Source organism: Thermobia domestica, chromosome 13, assembly GCF_964235325.1.
Source record: "Thermobia domestica chromosome 13, izTheDome1.hap1.1, whole genome shotgun sequence".
In the NCBI taxonomy this organism is placed as follows: domain Eukaryota; kingdom Metazoa; phylum Arthropoda; class Insecta; order Zygentoma; family Lepismatidae; genus Thermobia; species Thermobia domestica.
Window position 1 is genome coordinate 84,432,997 of NC_137466.1, and position 20,502 is coordinate 84,453,498.

General features: G+C 38.2%; 2 protein-coding genes across 4 annotated transcripts in view; one reads left to right on the forward strand and one right to left on the reverse strand.

Moving 5' to 3' along the window:
• Window positions 1-923: 923 nt before the first annotated feature.
• Window positions 924-1,794, reverse strand: Tapdelta (Translocon-associated protein delta). Its single transcript, XM_081735991.1, has one exon. The coding sequence runs from the start codon at window positions 1,764-1,766 to the stop codon at window positions 1,248-1,250; it is 519 nt and encodes a 172-aa protein (XP_081592117.1). The 5' UTR covers window positions 1,767-1,794; the 3' UTR covers window positions 924-1,247.
• Window positions 1,795-19,912: 18,118 nt separating this feature from the next.
• Window positions 19,913-20,502, forward strand: part of LOC145668281 (condensin-2 complex subunit G2-like) — a 120,837-nt gene continuing 120,247 nt past the window's right edge. The window contains exon 1 of one of the 3 annotated variants that reach the window (XM_081735995.1): window positions 19,913-20,186. The gene's annotated coding sequence lies outside the window, so the exon portion shown is untranslated. The remainder of the gene's footprint in view (window positions 20,187-20,502) is intronic. The other 2 variants (XM_081735993.1, XM_081735994.1) reach the window with 2 other exon arrangements.

A 20,502-nucleotide genomic window follows, 5' to 3' on the forward strand; every position in this document is an offset into this window, starting at 1 on the left:
CAAAACCAAATTAAGTTGAATTCACGATGACAATACCTGCATATAAACAACTCTAAAAGATTTTGTGGGGTATGTTTAGTACAAGGGGTCCAGAAGCACGTAAAAACGCAAAATTTACAGGAGAAATGAGTGATACAAGTACTTAGACGTAACATAACGTAGCCAAATCTAACCTAACCTAACATAAACTAACCTAAACTAACGTAATATTAGTAGAAATAAGCGAAATTCTATCATTTTTTTGGAAAATTATGCGAGACTCCCATACTAATATAACATTGAGTATAGCCCGCTCCTCAGGGTGATTTTTAACGAATCATAGTGATTCTAACGATTCATATTAGTTGATAATGAATCGGAATCGCATGTTATAAATTTTTAAGATGTAAATCTTGTGGTAAGGAAGCTTTAGTATAAGTAGTAGCGATAGTAGTAGTAGTAGTATTAGTAGTGGTAGTTAGTAGCAATAGTAGTAGTACTAGTAGTAGGAACGGGTTAGATGCCCCGCAGGGGTTGGTTGGGTTCTGTTCTCGATATAAGTAGTAGTAGTAGTAGTAGTGGTGGTGGTGGTAATAGTAGTAAAGTAGTAGTAGTAGTAGTGACTCCTCCAGTTCCGGTGACAAAGAACTGGGGGGAGCGAGCTATACACAAGCCTAACATAAACTAAACTAACCTAACGTAACCTAAACTAGCCTAACCTAACTTAAACTAACCAACCCTACCCCAAACTAACCGAATGTGAGCAGAAATTACCAAAATTGTAACATTTTTTTGAGAAAAGAGCTGGACCCTTTCTGCTACACATAGGCCGATTTTGTCAATAGCCTTTCCACCCTGGTTACTTGTAATAAGCAATAAACAAAAAACTTCCAGCCTACAGTGGGATTTCGATAGAACACTTCACAAACTAGCAACGCATCGTATTCTGTTCCAGATTTTATTCTGGTTTCTATTTTCACACACAATGTATTATAACTGCACACAAACACCAATCATTTTAAAATGTTCCCATCAGTTCCAGAATTTCCTATGAACAACAAAAATGATAATTCAAAATTTATGGAATGTTCAACAAGACAATTTAACTTCTTTCTTAACATTATTGGACACCATCTAAGTTTGTAAGATTTTAATTCTTCCATAAAATTCACTGCACACCATCAAAGTACTTGTATAATTTTACTAGTTATTTGATCCTGAAAAACTTTTACAGTTTTGTCATTCAGCTATTTCATTCATGCTTATGCTTAAGATAGTAGTTTGGATTTTGCAGAGTAAGCTAAGTACCATACTATTATCGACAAAACTAAAGCCATAAATTCTGAATTCACCAGAGGACCCTGATAAGCTCCCGGATGGTTCACAACAATTGTAACTAAGGGCTTAACTTTGGAAGTATCTTCACCGTTCCTAATAGCTTTCCTCAGAGCAGCATACCCTTCTTCATCATATAAATTTACACTAAAATCCCCACTTTTTGCCTTAGTTACGTCTTCCGTCCAGCTAACTTGATATTTATCGCTACCAATCTTCCCAGCTGGGAGAGTTCTTCCATTAATTTCTGCATATAGTGGAATTCCCTTGACACCATTTCCGCACTTCAAAGTAAATTCTGCTACATATGCGATGTTTGTTAACACTGTAGCATCCTGAGTTGTATATGCTGAAGCTGTCACTTCTGGTTTAGTACAAGATTCTGCAGAAACATAATTTGCGAAAATTAGAAGAGACCATGCGGTCACCACACTCCACATGCCCAAAGCCATATTGCCAAAGTGGCAGAACAACACGTAACAAATGACAACCGCTATCCGAAACAAAACTTTTCATTGCCAACTATCAAATCAGGCTGCACAAGCTGACCAAAATATTTTTTTCTCTGGTGTTTCATCCATCTTTTTAAAATAAATTTTCCTTACCTACCGAAAAACAATACCTCGAATCAGTCTTCGCAAAATCCTGCGTACACCAACGTAACGCAACGCAACAAGTGCAAGAGTCATGCCGATTACACAAAAGACAAAAAACTTTAACGATTATCGTAAGTTTTACATTGCGTTGACGCATACCTTGACAAAAGGTGCTGTATAACTGTTTCGAATCGAATCCCTTTGGTTGATACAATTTGTACCATACGGGTGTTTCATGGTACATTGCGTTATAACTTTCCTATTTGAGCTTTTTCGTCCGGTTTTTTTTGTTTGTTTGTTTGTGTGTCTGTTTTTCAAGTCCAGAGGCATTGTAGAACACGCTACGTATGGTTTCACACCACCCTGCGTCCAGACATAGGAGGTGATGACGTCATAATTCTAAAATATATATTTTCATTTATTAAGCCTATGTTCATTATTTTTTGGCGGGCTTATTTTTGCACGTAGAAGATTGTAATTTTGCACAAACATTCAGTCCACCGAGTAGTATTTACCAGATTTTTTTCAGAAATCTGAGTTAAAACAGGGGGGATCCAGAGGGGCAAAGCATTGAAAAAAGGGATATTTTTACCCCAAAAATCGCTTTCTTCGGGATTTTCCCGCCTTAGATACATGATGAAGACACATGAGTCATACCGTCTGAAAGGCAGTTTTAATCTGAAGAAAATGATGGCGGAACATGACCCTAGGGTAATTAGGGATGTCTCAGGGAATTTTTACAAAATATCCTTCTGTATACGGGAATATGGTACATTGTCAGCATATATATATTTTTGGCGGTCTTACTTTTGTACCTAGAAAATTAAAATTGTGCATAAACATTCAGCCTACCTAGTAGTATTTTTCAGATTTTTTTTCAGATCTCTGCGTTAAAACGGGAAGGTCCAGAGGGGCTAAAAGTTGAAAAAAGGGATATGTAGACCCAAAAAATCGCTTTCTTCGGGATTTTCCCGCCTTAGATAAATGATGGAGACACGTGAGTCATACCGCCTGAAAGGCAGTTCTATTCTGAAGAAAATGATGGGCGAAATATGACCCTAGGATAATTAGGGATGTCTCAGGGAATTTTTATCAAAATATACTTCTGTATAGGGGAATATGGGACATTGTCAGTATATATATATTTTTGGCGGGCTTATTTTTGCCCCTAGAAGATTGAAATTGTGCACAAACATTCAGTCCACCGAGTAGTATTTAACAGATTTTTTTTTTTTTTTTAGATTTCTGCGTTAAAACAGAGGGGTCAAGAGGGGCTAAAAGTTGAAAAAAGGGATATTTAGACCAAAAAACTCCCTTTTTCGGGAATTTCCTCTCTTAGATACATGATGGAGACATGTGAATGGTACCGTCTGAAAGGCAGTTCTATTCTGAAGAGAATGATTGGCGGATTATAGTCCTAGGGTAAATAGAGATGTCTCAGGAAATTTTTTACCTGAGATCATGGTGTTTTGCGGTAATTTGGGGTATTGTGGGAATTCTTGATAAAATTTCTCCCGCCCTTAGTATTCAAGATAGAAACTTGAAATTTGGCACACACATTCAGTATACCAAGTACTATTCATCAGATTTTTTAAAGATCTCTACATTCACACAGGGCCGTTCCAGATGGGCCCAAAATGTAAAAAAAAAAATTCCCTCTGAAATTTTCCCTTTGACATTATTTTTCCCTCTCCTGGTATATGGTATGAGCATGCAAGTGGTACCAGTTGAAAGTCGGTTCCATTCTGAAGAGAGTGAGGTATGAACCATGATCCTAGGATAAATAGTGACGATGCAGTAGCTGCTTGACTGAAAGTCTAAAAAATACTCCAAAAAGCCGTAATTCCCAAAGGGATAAATTTACAAAACTAATTTACAACTTAAATTTATACACCATTCCTTCCTTCCTTATGCAGATGAGAAACGTCAATGGAAATCTAACAATTTCAGGGTTACCACAATGCAACATATAATAATAAAAGTTGCAGTGCAAAAGCGTAACAAGTGGTGCCTCTATTACAGAAAATAAATAAACTGTGCTACAAACTGATATTAATTCAATGAACTCAGTGATGCCAATTTAGCCCATTTTTGGCTAAATCTAGCCTATTTGGAGAGGCATTAAGCCACACAAATCTACGAAATGCTTATAACCTTAAATATACCGGTAGCTAATTTTATGAAACTCTTTTGCCGTTTTTGCTTTTTTTAATTACCTGTTAAATTAATTCTAAAAAATACTTTTTCTTTTGGAAATAAAGTTTAATTTTCAAATTTATTTTATTTGTATATTGTTATATTATTTATTGTCGTATTAATTGATTCTCTAGACAGAGGGTGTTTTTTTTACGGAACAAGCGCTTGTTTTTCGTTCTTGTTCTCTCTCCTTACCAGGCACGTAGCCAAGGGGAGGTCCGGACCCCCCTTCGAGACCAGAAATGAAAAAAAAATAAGGAAGGATGAAACAAAATGAAATGAGAAAAGGAAGGATCAGCGTTAAGAAATAAGAAGCTACAGGAAGCTTTTGGTTATTCTTTCTTATGAGGGGATTTGTATTACTTGCAATACATGCTGGCAAGGTGAGCGAGATATCCTGGAAAAGTAAGGAAATTTGAAATTTCTAGAAAAGTTACGGAATTCTCAGAATTTCTGCTACCAGTGAGGGAGATTTCAAGCTTCCGAAAGCTAGTGCTTTTGGGTAATAGCGTGGACATTTTTTATCATAATTTTTCGTCATCGCATCCTTGCAGTATCAAACATGTTATTTGAAAAAGAATTTCTACTGCTCCTTTAACCTGTCATTTGGAACAGACAGTAGTTGACGGAAAAATTAAAACAAAAATACGCGTGTCAAGTTGGACCAACCACCAACACCAAAACGACCGGAACATATCTCAGAATTATGGGCTATTTATGGGCTAATTAGTTGCTCTAATCCCAATTTTTGGGCTCCTACTGTTTAGCGGGAAATCGGATTCAAAGTGGGCGAGTCCAGCTTGATATCAAGCTAGAACCCCCCATATGGTTAGAATGGTCCGATCGAAAAAATTCAAACGCCAGAATTATGGGCTATTTATGGGCTAATTAGTTGCTCTAATCCCAATTTTTGGGCTCCTACTGTTTAGCGGGAAATCGGATTCAAAGTGGGCGAGTCCAGCTTGATATCAAGCTAGAACCCCCCATATGGTTAGAATGGTCCGATCGAAAAAATTCAAACGCCAGAATTATGGGCTATTTATGGGCTAATTAGTTGCTCTAATCCCAATTTTTGGGCTCCTACTGTTTAGCGGGAAATCGGATTCAAAGTGGGCGAGTCCAGCTTGATATCAAGCTAGAACCCCCCATATGGTTAGAATGGTCCGATCGAAAAAATTCAAACGCCAGAATTATGGGCTATTTATGGGCTAATTAGTTGCTCTAATCCCAATTTTTGGGCTCCTACTATTTAGCGGGAAATCGGATTCAAAGTGGGCGAGTCCAGCTTGATATCAAGCTAGAACCCCCCATATGGTTAAAATGGTCCGATCGAAAAAATTCAAACGCCAGAATTATGGGCTATTTATGGGCTAATTAGTTGCTCTAATCCCAATTTTTGGGCTCCTACTGTTTAGCGGGAAATCGGATTCAAAGTGGGCGAGTCCAGCTTGATATCAAGCTAGAACCCCCCATATGGTTAGAATGGTCCGATCGAAAAAATTCAAACGCCAGAATTATGGGCTATTTATGGGCTAATTAGTTGCTCTAATCCCAATTTTTGGGCTCCTACTGTTTAGCGGGAAATCGGATTCAAAGTGGGCGAGTCCAGCTTGATATCAAGCTAGAACCCCCCATATGGTTAGAATGGTCCGATCGAAAAAATTCAAACGCCAGAATTATGGGCTATTTATGGGCTAATTAGTTGCTCTAATCCCAATTTTTGGGCTCCTACTGTTTAGCGGGAAATCGGATTCAAAGTGGGCGAGTCCAGCTTGATATCAAGCTAGAACCCCCCATATGGTTAGAATGGTCCGATCGAAAAAATTCAAACGCCAGAATTATGGGATATTTATGGGCTAATTAGTTGCTCTAATCCCAATTTTTGGGCTCCTACTATTTAGCGGGAAATCGGATTCAAAGTGGGCGAGTCCAGCTTGATATCAAGCTAGAACCCCCCATATGGTTAAAATGGTCCGATCGAAAAAATTCAAACGCCAGAATTATGGGCTATTTATGGGCTAATTAGTTGCTCTAATCCCAATTTTTGGGGTCCTACTGTTTAGCGGGAAATCGGATTCAAAGTGGGCGAGTCCAGCTTGATATCAAGCTAGAACCCCCCATATGGTTAGAATGGTCCGATCGAAAAAATTCAAACGCCAGAATTATGGGCTATTTATGGGCTAATTAGTTGCTCTAATCCCAATTTTTGGGCTCCTACTGTTTAGCGGGAAATCGGATTCAAAGTGGGCGAGTCCAGCTTGATATCAAGCTAGAATCCCCCATATGGTTAGAATGGTCCGATCGAAAAAATTCAAACGCCAGAATTATGGGCTATTTATGGGCTAATTAGTTGCTCTAATCCCAATTTTTGGGCTCCTACTGTTTAGCGGGAAATCGGATTCAAAGTGGGCGAGTGCAGCTTGATATCAAGCTAGAACCCTCCATATGGTTAAAATCGTCCGATCGAAAAAATTCAAACGCCTGAATTATGAACTATTTATGGGCTAAATAGTTGCTCTAATCCCAATTTTTGGGCTCCTACCTTTTAGTGCAAAATCGGAATCAAATTCTGCGAGTCTAGCTTGACATCAAGTAAAAACTCTCTATAAGGTTAGACATCTCGAATCGAAGAAAATCAAACGTCAGAGATATGGGCTATTTATGTTCTAATTGATGCTGTAATTCCGAGTTTAGGGCTGCTACGTTTTAGCAGGAATTCCTTATCAAATTGTGAGATTTAGCTTAACTTCTTGCTATAAACCTAGGGCTATAACACTCCGATCAAAAGAAATAAAACGTCGGAATTATGAGTTATTTGTATTCTAAATTGTTGCTCTAATGTCGAGTTTTTTCTTCTATCGTTAGCAAGAAATCTCAAGCAAGATTGGTATTGATTTTTAGATAAGTTGGGATGATACTTTCAAAGTTGCAGTGAGAAAACATCGATGTTTATTAACTGAAAATTGATTTATTTGCACTCTCCGCAAATGTAAATCTATATCTCTACAAGTAAATCCATGAATTCTTTTTTCACGTGTGTATGTTCATTATGTTTTTAAGTAAATAGTGTATATATAGAATTTATATAGTGAAATATCATTATTTATTAAATCAATTTTTTTTTCTAAGGAAAAGCCTCTTTGCCGTTGCTGGGGGCCGCAGTCAGTGGCACAGTGGTAGAGCGTTTGTATCTTGTGCGTGTGATTCCTGGTTCCATCCCAGATCACGCCAATTGATCTTTGTGGTTGACAAACACCATGTACTTGGTTTTTATCGGCATATCTACCGCTGTGCCATTGCGGGCCCCAGCAACGATGAAGAGGCATTTCCTATAAACTAAAAAAAATATTTAAAAAACAATATGATATTTCACCATATAAATTCTATATATACACTACTTGCTTCCAGACATACTGAACATATAAACGTGAAAAGACATTTCACAAATTTACTAGTAGAGATATATATTTGCATTCGCGAAGAACGCAAAAAAATCAATTTTCAGTTAATAGATATCGACGTTTTCTCACTGCAACTTTGCAACTATCATCCCACGTTATCTAGAAATCAATACCAATCTTGCATGAGATTTCTTGTGAACGATAGAAGAACTAAAATCGACATTAGAGGAACTAATTAGAAAACAAATAAACCATAATTCTGGCATTTTAATTATTTGATCATTTATAGCACTAGGTTTATAGCTAGAGGTTAAGCCAAATCACACAATTTGATGAAGAACTCCTGCTAAACGGTAGCAGCTCCAAACTCGGAATTAGAGCACCAATTAACCCAAAAATAGCCCATAATACCGGCGTTTGAGTTTTTTTGGATCGGACCATTGTTACCGAATCGGAGGTTCTAGCTTGATGTCAAGCTAGACTCGCCTGTTTTGTTTGCCAATTCCCGCTAAACATTAGGATCCAAGAAATAGAATAACAGCAACACATTAACCCAAAATTCTGGCGTTTGAATTTTTTCGACCGGACCATTCTAACCCTAACTACATGGGGGTTCTGGCTTGATATCAAGTTAGACTCGCCAATTTGAATCCGATTTCCCGCTAAACAGTAGGAGCCCAAAAATTGGGATTAAAGCAACTATTTAGCCCATAAATAGCTCATAATTCTGGCGTTTGAATTTTTTCGATCGGACATTCTAACCGTAACCGAATGCGAGGTTCTAGCTTGATATCAAGCTAGACTTGCCCATTTTGACTCTGATTTCCCGCTAAACAGTAGGAGCCCAGAAATTGGGATTAAAGCAACTAATTAGCCCATAAATAGCTCATAATTCTGGCATTTGAATTTTTTCGATCGGATCATTTTAACCGTATGCGGGGTTCTAGTTTGGTATCAAGCTAGACTCGCCCATTTTGTATCCGATTTCCCGCTAAACAGTAGGAGTCCAAAAATTGGGATTAGAGCAACTAATTAGCCCATAAATAGCCCATAATTCTGGAGTTTGAAATTTTTCGATCGGACCATTTTAACCGTAACCATATTGGGTCTTTTAGCTTGATATCAAGTTAGAATTGCTCATTTTAAATCCGATTTCCTACTAAACAATAGGAGCCCAAAAATTGGGATTAAAGTAAATAAGTAGTCCATAAATAGCCCATAATTCTGGCGTTTGAATTTTTTCGATCGGACCATTCTAACCGTAACCGTATGGGAGGTTCTAGATTCATATCAAACTAGACTTGCCCATTTTGAATCCGATTTCCCGCTAAACAGTAGGAGTCCAAAAATTGGGATTAGAGCAACTAATTAGCCCATAACTAGCCCACAATTCTGGCTTTCAATTTTATTCGATCGGACAATTTTAACCGTAACCAAATTGGGTCTTTTAGCTTGATATCAAGTTAGACTTGCCCATTTTAAATCCGATTTCCTACTAATTAATAGGAGCCCAGAAATTGGGATTAAAGTAAATAAGTAGTCCATAAATAGCCCATAATTTTGGCGTTTGAATTTTTTCGATCGGACCATTCTAACCGCAACCGTATGGGAGGTTCTAGCTCCATATCAAGCTAGACTAGCCTATTTTGAATCCGATTTCCCGCTAAACAGTAGGAGCCCAAAAATTGGGATTAGAGCAACTAATTAGCCCATGAATAGCCTATGATTCCGGCGTTTGAATTTTTTCGATCGGATCATTCTAACCGTAACCGTATGAGGAGTTCTAGCTTGATACCAAGCTAGACTCGCCCATTTTGAATCCGATTTCCCGCTAAACAGTAGGAGTCCAAAAATTGGGATTAGAGCTACTAATTAGCCCATAACTAGCCCACGATTCTGGAGTTTGAATTTTTTCGATCGAACCATTCTAACCGTAAAAGAATGGGAGGTTCTAGCTTGATATCAAGCTAGACTTGCCAATTTTGAATCCGATTTCTTGCTAAACAGTAGGAGCCCAAAAATTGGGATTAGAGCAACTAATTAGCCCATAAATAGCCCATAATTCTGGTGTTTGAATTTTTTCGATCGGACCATTCTAATCATATGGGGTGTTCTAGCTTGATATCAAGCTGGACTCGTCCACTTTGAACCCGATTTCCCGCTAAACAGTAGGAGCCCAAAAATTGGGATTAGAGCAACTAATTAGCCCATAAATAGCCCATAATTCTGGAGTTTGAATTTTTTCGATCGAACCATTCTAACCGTAACCGAATGGGAGGTTCTAGCTTGATATCAAGATGGACTCGCCCACTTTGAATCCGATTTCCCGCTAAACAGTAGGAGCCCAAAAATTGGGATTAGAGCAACGAATTAGCTCATAAATAGCCCATAATTCTGGCGTTTGAATTTTTTCGATCGGACCATTCAAACCATATGGGGGGTTCTAGCTTGATATCAAGCTGGACTCGCCCACTTTGAATCCGATTTCCCGCTAAACAGTAGGAGCCCAAAAATTGAGATTAGAGCAACTAATTAGCCCATAAATAGCCCATAATACTGGAGTTTGAATTTTTTCGATCGAACCATTCTAACCGTAGAAGAATGGGAGGTTCTAGCTTGATATCAAGCTAGACTCGCACATTTTGAATCCGATTTCCCGCTAAACAGTAGGAGCCCAAAAATTGGGATTAGAGCAACGAATTAGCCCATAAATAGCCCATAATTCTGGCGTTTGAATTTTTTCGATCGAACCATTCTAACCATATGGGGGGTTCTAGCTTGATATCAAGCTGGACTCGCCCACTTTGAATCCGATTTCCCGCTAAACAGTAGGACCCCAAAAATTGGGATTAGAGCAACTAATTAGCCCATAAATAGCCCATAATTCTGGCGTTTGAATTTTTTGATCGGACCATTCAAACCATATGGGGGGTTCTAGCTTGATATCAAGCTGGACTCGCCCACTTTGAATCCGATTTCCCGCTAAACAGTAGGAGCCCAAAAATTGAGATTAGAGCAACTAATTAGCCCATAAATAGCCCATAATACTGGAGTTTGAATTTTTTCGATCGAACCATTCTAACCGTAGAAGAATGGGAGGTTCTAGCTTGATATCAAGCTAGACTCGCACATTTTGAATCCGATTTCCCGCTAAACAGTAGGAGCCCAAAAATTGGGATTAGAGCAACGAATTAGCCCATAAATAGCCCATAATTCTGGAGTTTGAATTTTTTCGATCGAACCATTCTAACCATATGGGGGGTTCTAGCTTGATATCAAGCTGGACTCGCCCACTTTGAATCCGATTTCCCGCTAAACAGTAGGACCCCAAAAATTGGGATTAGAGCAACTAATTAGCCCATAAATAGCCCATAATTCTGGCGTTTGAATTTTTTGATCGGACCATTCTAACCATATGGGGGGTTCTAGCTTGATATCAAGCTGGACTCGCCCACTTTGAATCCGATTTCCCGCTAAACTGTAGGAGCCCAAAAATTGGGATTAGAGCAACTAATTAGCCCATAAATAGCCCATAATTCTGGCGTTTGACTTTTTTCGATCGGACCATTCTAACCATATGGGGGGTTCTAGCTTGATATCAAGCTGGACTCGCCCACTTTGAATCCGATTTCCCGCTAAACAGTAGGAGCCCAAAAATTGGGATTAGAGCAACTAATTAGCCCATAAATAGCCCATAATTCTGGCGTTTGAATTTTTTCGATCGGACCATTCTAACCATATGGGGGGTTCTAGCTTGATATCAAGCTGGACTCGCCCACTTTGAATCCGATTTCCCGCTAAACAGTAGGACCCCAAAAATTGGGATTAGAGCAACTAATTAGCCCATAAATAGCCCATAATTATGGCGTTTGATTTTTTTCGATCGGACCATTCTAACCATATGGGGGGTTCTAGCTTGATATCAAGCTGGACTCGCCCACTTTGAATCCGATTTCCCGCTAAACTGTAGAAGCCCAAAAATTGGGATTAGAGCAACTAATTAGCCCATAAATAGCCCATAATTCTGGCGTTTGAATTTTTTCGATCGGACCATTCTAACCATATGGGGGGTTCTAGCTTGATATCAAGCTGGACTCGCCCACTTTGAATCCGATTTCCCGCTAAACAGTAGGAGCCCAAAAATTGGGATTAGAGCAACTAATTAGCCCATAAATAGCCCATAATTCTGGCGTTTGAATTTTTTCGATCGGACCATTCTAACCATATGGGGGGTTCTAGCTTGATATCAAGCTGGACTCGCCCACTTTGAATCCGATTTCCCGCTAAACAGTAGGAGCCCAAAAATTGGGATTAGAGCAACTAATTAGCCCATAAATAGCCCATAATTCTGGCGTTTGAATTTTTTCGATCGGACCATTCTAACCATATGGGGGGTTCTAGCTTGATATCAAGCTGGACTCGCCCACTTTGAATCCGATTTCCCGCTAAACAGTAGGAGCCCAAAAATTGGGATTAGAGCAACTAATTAGCCCATAAATAGCCCATAATTCTGGCGTTTGAATTTTTTCGATCGGACCATTCTAACCATATGGGGGGTTCTAGCTTGATATCAAGCTGGACTCGCCCACTTTGAATCCGATTTCCCGCTAAACTGTAGAAGCCCAAAAATTGGGATTAGAGCAACTAATTAGCCCATAAATAGCCCATAATTCTGGCGTTTGAATTTTTTCTATCGTACCATTCTAACCATATGGGGGGTTCTAGCTTGATATCAAGCTGGACTCGCCCACTTTGAATCCGATTTCCCGCTAAACTGTAGGAGCCCAAAAATTGGGATTAGAGCAACTAATTAGCCCATAAATAGCCCATAATTCTGGCGTTTGAATTTTTTCGATCGGACCATTCTAACCATATGGGGGGTTCTAGCTTGATATCAAGCTGGACTCGCCCACTTTGAATCCGATTTCCCGCTAAACAGTAGGAGCCCAAAAATTGGGATTTGAGCAACTAATTAGCCCATAAATACCCCATAATTCTGGCGTTTGAATTTTTTCGATCGGACCATTCTAACCGTAAAAGAATGGGAGGTTTTAGCTTGATATCAAGCTAGACTCGCACATTTTGAATCCGATTTCCCGCTAAACAGTAGGAGCCCAAAAATTGGGATTAGAGCAACGAATTAGCCCATAAATAGCCCATAATTCTGGAGTTTGAATTTTTTCGATCGAACCATTCTAACCATATGGGGGGTTCTAGCTTGATATCAAGCTGGACTCGCCCACTTTGAATCCGATTTCCCGCTAAACAGTAGGACCCCAAAAATTGGGATTAGAGCAACTAATTAGCCCATAAATAGCCCATAATTCTGGCGTTTGAATTTTTTGATCGGACCATTCAAACCATATGGGGGGTTCTAGCTTGATATCAAGCTGGACTCGCCCACTTTGAATCCGATTTCCCGCTAAACAGTAGGAGCCCAAAAATTGAGATTAGAGCAACTAATTAGCCCATAAATAGCCCATAATACTGGAGTTTGAATTTTTTCGATCGAACCATTCTAACCGTAGAAGAATGGGAGGTTCTAGCTTGATATCAAGCTAGACTCGCACATTTTGAATCCGATTTCCCGCTAAACAGTAGGAGCCCAAAAATTGGGATTAGAGCAACGAATTAGCCCATAAATAGCCCATAATTCTGGAGTTTGAATTTTTTCGATCGAACCATTCTAACCATATGGGGGGTTCTAGCTTGATATCAAGCTGGACTCGCCCACTTTGAATCCGATTTCCCGCTAAACAGTAGGACCCCAAAAATTGGGATTAGAGCAACTAATTAGCCCATAAATAGCCCATAATTCTGGCGTTTGAATTTTTTCGATCGGACCATTCTAACCATATGGGGGGTTCTAGCTTGATATCAAGCTGGACTCGCCCACTTTGAATCCGATTTCCCGCTAAACTGTAGAAGCCCAAAAATTGGGATTAGAGCAACTAATTAGCCCATAAATAGCCCATAATTCTGGCGTTTGAATTTTTTCTATCGTACCATTCTAACCATATGGGGGGTTCTAGCTTGATATCAAGCTGGACTCGCCCACTTTGAATCCGATTTCCCGCTAAACTGTAGGAGCCCAAAAATTGGGATTAGAGCAACTAATTAGCCCATAAATAGCCCATAATTCTGGCGTTTGAATTTTTTCGATCGGACCATTCTAACCATATGGGGGGTTCTAGCTTGATATCAAGCTGGACTCGCCCACTTTGAATCCGATTTCCCGCTAAACAGTAGGAGCCCAAAAATTGGGATTAGAGCAACTAATTAGCCCATAAATAGCCCATAATTCTGGCGTTTGAATTTTTTCGATCGGACCATTCTAACCATATGGGGGGTTCTAGCTTGATATCAAGCTGTACTCGCCCACTTTGAATCCGATTTCCCGCTAAACAGTAGGAGCCCAAAAATTGGGATTAGAGCAACTAATTAGCCCATAAATAGCCCATAATTCTGGCGTTTGAATTTTTTCGATCGGACCATTCTAACCATATGGGGGGTTCTAGCTTGATATCAAGCTGGACTCGCCCACTTTGAATCCGATTTCCCGCTAAACTGTAGAAGCCCAAAAATTGGGATTAGAGCAACTAATTAGCCCATAAATAGCCCATAATTCTGGCGTTTGAATTTTTTCTATCGTACCATTCTAACCATATGGGGGGTTCTAGCTTGATATCAAGCTGGACTCGCCCACTTTGAATCCGATTTCCCGCTAAACTGTAGGAGCCCAAAAATTGGGATTAGAGCAACTAATTAGCCCATAAATAGCCCATAATTCTGAGATATGTTCCGGTCGTTTTGGTGTTGGTGGTTGGTCCAACTTGACACGCGTTTCTAAAAGACTTAAGTGATCATAATGTCATTTACAAGAATTGTTATTTCAAACCGTTTCAGAGATACCAAATACACGGATAGTGATTGTTTTATTGCTTAAAATTACGCATTTGTGTTAAGTTTTTATAATGATTGTTATTTTATTTTGCTTCTATAACATTACAACAATAGTTTTTGGTTGTTGTAATTAAAACAAGTTGCAGTTCCATTATTTTAAGCATATTGCCAACTTAAATAAATTGCTAAATATTATTGTAAATATAGTGCAAACAACGGAACTAAGTTGCAAAATATTTTAATAACATGTAATTTGATTTATGGTGCAAGAATGGTTTCAAAAGATGACGTTTTTCGTAGTCTTTGGGCTATTTATAATATTAATGTCAAAGTTTTCGTTCCAGCAATACACGTAAATGCAAATTGTAGCTGAAATTAAATGTAACTGATAACTTTCAGTAACACGAGTTGTTCCCCTAAGCCTTAGGCCTGATGTACACAAAACCATGCTTAATTAAAAATTCTAAATACACCCAAGTTACACTTCACTTGTTTTACTTTGACCACCGACCACTTCAAACTCGATCCATACCATTAGCTATATGCGATTATTGAAGGACTACAGTTAGTAATACACGTTGTGTTGATTTTTGGTTTGGTTTGTTTTAGTTTAACGTCCCATGATTATGCTAGGGCGTCTAAAGGAGACGTGGAGCTAATGATTATAATGGAATCCGAGCCACTTCGGTCGCTCAACTGTACCCCCACCGGAAATCGAATTCGAGACCACGTTAACCGAAGTCAAGCGTGCTAGCCGCTAGACCAAATAGAGGTCCTCACATTGTGCTGATTTAAATCATTGAGTCAGTGTTGCCAGAATCGAAGATCAAAAAGTAGCGGATTTGAACTATTTGTAGGCCAAATATATACAGTAGAAATGAATTATTTGGTAACTAATGACTGGTACTAATTGAATAATTTTTAACATGGGCTGAAAAATGTGCTGAACATATTGCAAGAAATTACGATTGATGAACAAAAACAATTCTAGACAGGATACCACGAAATAAAAACAGCCTAGGGAACGTCCTTATACAATAAAGTATGACGAAATCAAGAACAACTGGGGAGTAACCTGAAAAAGAATTGCTCAAGATAGATAGTTGTGGAGAAGACTTGGAAAGACCTTCATCCAGCAGTGGATTGACAACGGTTGATTATGATTATGGCTATGATTTTATAATATCTGGACCTCAGAGGTAAACTAAACCAAGTCATAATTTCGTAATTTTACAAGAGAAGCGAAAATCCAGTTCCTTAAGTAAGACCTATAGTACTGTTTTGCCGTAATTAAGCTTATTCCTGAGTTCCCAGCGGTGTATGGGGCCGCGGTGGTTCAGTGGTATAGCATTCACCTCTGGTGCTTGGGGTCCCGGATTCGATCCCAAAACCCAACAAGTGAACTTTGTGCTGGACAAACACCATGTGCGTGGGTTACCTCGGGGTTCTCCCGTTTCCTCCCACTTTCTTCATTCCACCACTTCATCATCACCGTCTCCTTTAGCCTAACCGGCATAACTGTGGGACGTAAAACTCAGATTTTATTTCATTTTTCTCAGCGGTGCATGTGATCTTTATTCGAGAAAACTAATCATGCGTTCATTACGCTGAAATTTTACTCGTATATTGCTTGAAAATTACTTGCGAAACATGGACATACATATTATGTAAGTATATAAGTAATTCGAGTTATATGTATCTATTTTCTCTGTTCCGGCAAATTAAGTGATTCTTAACTTTCTAGTTTTCTTTAGTATTAATTTTCGTAGTATTGCTGCAATATGAAGGATCAATTTTGTTTTTCGCTGTACGAATTTCGTTAAATTTTGGATCTGTTTTTACCCTACCTTACCTAATAAAAGTTATATATATACACATGAACTTTAGAGGTAGACTATGCTGTCATTTTTTGGTCGAAATTGAGTTAAGAATACATTATTAATAGACTATGTTCTTTTTAGTGGTGTAACAATGTAGTTTAAAAGATCCTATTACTTTGTAACTACTTAGTATACGACCTTATAAACATGTATAAGAAACAGAATGTACTTAAAGTGAGACGCGAACTATACGAAACATAAGACTGAATCTAACTTGATTGGTGATCTAACCCGAGACCACAGATAGCAAAGATGAGTGCCATAGCTCCCACCATAACGTTAAGGAAGGGCGTGTTTCAAAGTGACAATTAAACATTGAGATGTGAAACGGTAATAAAGCAATTGATCAATTTGAAACAAAATATATGATAGTAATAATTTACTCTATTTGTTAAGATAATGAACGTTATATTCTGCTTTTAAAATGACAGTCAAAGCAGAGTGTTTTGGATAATAACTGAGAAATTGTAAAATTTCAATTTCGAAACGATTAAGTACATTCGTGCTGCTCTGTGTTGCGTTATCCGTTAGGAGGTATTGAACAATTTTGATTCAAAGGAGGTAAATAAACTACTGTATAGTACTGGAGTTAATTTAATAGAGTTTAATTGTATAGGCAGTACTGAGGGTATTTGAGACAAAGTCTATTGCTGAAAGTAAAATACGGGTTACTATTAGGGTTTTATGCCAGGTCTGTTATACCCACTGATGATTGAACTCGGAACACACGCATGGAAAGCATTAGCGCTAGCAAATTAGCTACGAAGAAGTACATCATACCATAATTCTGTCAAGAATAAAGGCAAAAAGTAAGAACCGGAAACTGTAAGATAATAATACTTTCACAATTTTAATTTCATTCAATTTATTTCGAGACTTTCGAGACGAGACCGAGACTTGGCCTTCGAGACCGAGACCGAGATCGAGATAAGCATCTGTTGACCGAGACGAGACCGAGACCGAGACGGCGATTTTTGACTCGAGACGAGATCGAGACCGAGACCACTACGTATCAACCGAGACGAGACCGAGACTGTACAAAGTCTCGTCTCGTCTCGTCTCGATACCATCCCTATGTGGGTGTACGGAGAAATAAGATGTGTTTTTAAGGACCTGTCTGATTATGACCTGCCGAAAGAAGTACTACTGAAAATTGGGACAATGGCAGTCCACACAAACTAAACCAATCCACAATCCAACGATGATACATCCAATTCCAGCGCATCGACTAGCTGCGACATCATCGATGATGAATTATTTCATACAACTGACAATGTGGCTGTTTGCTTTCACAAATCAGATGAGTTGATGGTTTTTAGTGTAATTTAGTCATCTATGTTATTTGTTAATTTTCAGGGAATAAAATTCAACATTTTAAATTTCACTATAACTCATTTATAGTCATACACACACACACACACACACACACACACACACACACACACACACACACACACACACACACACACACACACACACACACACACACACACACACACAAAAGAAAAAAAAAACAAAAAACTTTAAAATCTACAATGTTGGTTACATTTTAACAGTTCAAAATCAAGACATTTTCTGCATAAAAAAGCTTATTTCTGAAGGCCATCTAGCCTATTTTCTTCAGAGATTGTTGGCAACACTGAACCGTCTTTTCGTTGGGCACGTCAATGAAAGCTAACTATTGAACTTATTCCTCGCCATACCAGCGTTATCAACAGCTTTAGAAATAATGATGATTTCAGATTTCCCCGTGGGAACTTTGTATGAACGAGAAGTAAAATTTATAGCATATTGTAGTTACTATAGTTATCGAACTAGTTGCTATATGCAACGGCGCCGACTTCCCAAAATTTATGTGAATGCATATCAATGGCGGGTGTGTTATATATGTTTTCAGCGGAGCTTCGATATTTTTTGACTGATTTTAGTTGAAATATTTTATGAACAATGCCCTAAAGGGCTGTGGTCGATTCTATTCACAATATAGTTCCATTTTTATTGTAGGGACTGCTTTTGACTAGGCCACAGACAAGCAAGGAAGAGAGGAGTGTGTTTCTTATTGCCTTTGTACAAACATTTGAAACAAACAGAGCTGGATTTAGGTTTGGTGGGCCCGAAGCTATTGAAGATAATGGTGCCCTTTGTGTCCAAATAAACGTAGGCGTCCTAGGTACAGAATGAGGAAACTAGTGATAAAAATTAGGCTAGAAAAAGGGGACACATTACTTACATCATACTCACACATTGCTTACATAATACGAAGCATTGTTGCTATATGCAGATTTTATTTTATTCGCTGTTTCTCTTGTATTTTGAAAATGTAAATCCAAGTTTTCTTTATTTTGGGAGGCCCCCAAGAGATTGGGGGCCCTAAGCTATAGGTTGTTTAGGTTATAACTAAATCCGGCACTGCAAACAAACAATTATGTTTTACAAATTAGAAATTTTAACTTTCATCTCAATGTTTTAATTGCTTATTATTTTCTGATAATGGCACGTGAGAAATATTTATTTTATTTTGTTTCTTTTAAATTATAAATCTAGGTGGGAGCGGCGCACCCACAAGATTATTTGTGTAGGTGCTGGAGCCCCGGAGCATCCACGTAGTTGGCGCGCATGGCTATATGTATGTAGTAAATTGTAAAAATAAATAAATAAATAAAGACAAGTGTAGTTCTTGCTGTAGTGTGAAGCACTGTCAATAAAGGACATGAATCCAATTAATAAAGTGCCGGTGTATATTATTTAATAAACAGACAAGTATAATACAAGCTGTAACAAAATTACTGGGTGAGGCACTTATTTTACATAAAGATTTAAGGAATTCTCTTGACAAAGTGAAGAAAGAGTCCGAAGAAATGGCACAAATGTGGGGGATTGTATGTCGTTTCACAAGTAAACGTCCAAGTAGAGCAAAAAAGTTTTTTGACGAATTATGTGAGGATGAAAGACTAAGTAATTAAGAAAAATATTTTAGAATTAATGTTTTCTATGGTTATTTGGATGGAACACACTAAGAGAAAATATAATAATAATAATAATAATTTATATTATTTTATTATTATATGTATATTTCGAAGAAAATCTAAACCTGTATATTACAGTCGTTTCAACAGAGTTTCCGTTTCTTGGTCCATAGACCTCAAAACCATGGTCAGTTAAAACTGTTACACACTAAAATTGTTATAAATCACTTGAAATCCGGCCTGATGAAAAGCCCAGATAACAAGCGAAAATCCCCCGAAAAATTACCCAAGTACTTATCCTTTCTTATTCCACTCTCTCCTTAGTTGTCAAACGGGTTGCATAATATGAGTTACGCTCAAATCAATAACATCTTTCCCCTGTATAAATTTTAGAGTCTACCTCCGCTTGTAGGTTTGGCCGAAAGGCATTTTTATTATTGTCGCCATAACTATCATCTTTACAGCTAGGGCCCCTTCTCTATACTTTCCGGGGGGGGGGGGGCGTAAAAGTGTGCTACTCCAGTGAAGTAACCACTTTCAGATAGTTCATATTTTCTTTGAACGATGGAGTTTCAAAAGTTGGCAACCCTATCACCTGGCCTTCCATGAAACTAATTCTGGTGTTGTCACTGGTAGCTGTAGACGTTCACGTTGTTGGATAATGCTACAAATTACTATTGAAAGTTTAAAACGATGCATGGATGCATATAGACTGCTAACACCGACGACCAGAAGTTTAGCGACCTTTGATCCAAAATTGGAATCTTTTCATCTATCATTGGAGGCTTTTTGTCAGGGATTTGGCAACTCTGGTTTCAAATTAAATCAAATGGCGATGGCGCAAAACTCTATAAGCGGGATGAAGTGTTGGTGGTGTGTTTTATGCAGTTTGTAATGATATAAGCATATGAATGACGTGTTCAGGTGAAAGTGCGTAATAGTTGTAATTATTATGTAATTCTGTAGAAGTTTTAAGAATAATCAAATATATTTACTAAATAATATAATAAATACAAATAGTATTTTCATTGTGCCAAGACAACACTTTCAGTAGCTGTCAATGACAAAAACAATAAGGGCTACATTAATGTTTAGGAATTGGCCAACACCACAGGTTTTTCTTATAAATTCACTATTTTCGTGGAAAATTGTCCTAATATAGTAATTTTGTTGAGTATGCAAAATGCGTGTCGTTTAATCGAGTAATACCATACAACTTAAATTGGTGAGATAAAGGGTATTACAT

Coding starts and splice junctions, on each gene's coding strand:
- Tapdelta (XM_081735991.1), bottom strand. CDS start 1,766: ATGGCTTTGGGCATGTGGAGTGTGGTGACCGCATGGTCTCTTCTAATT.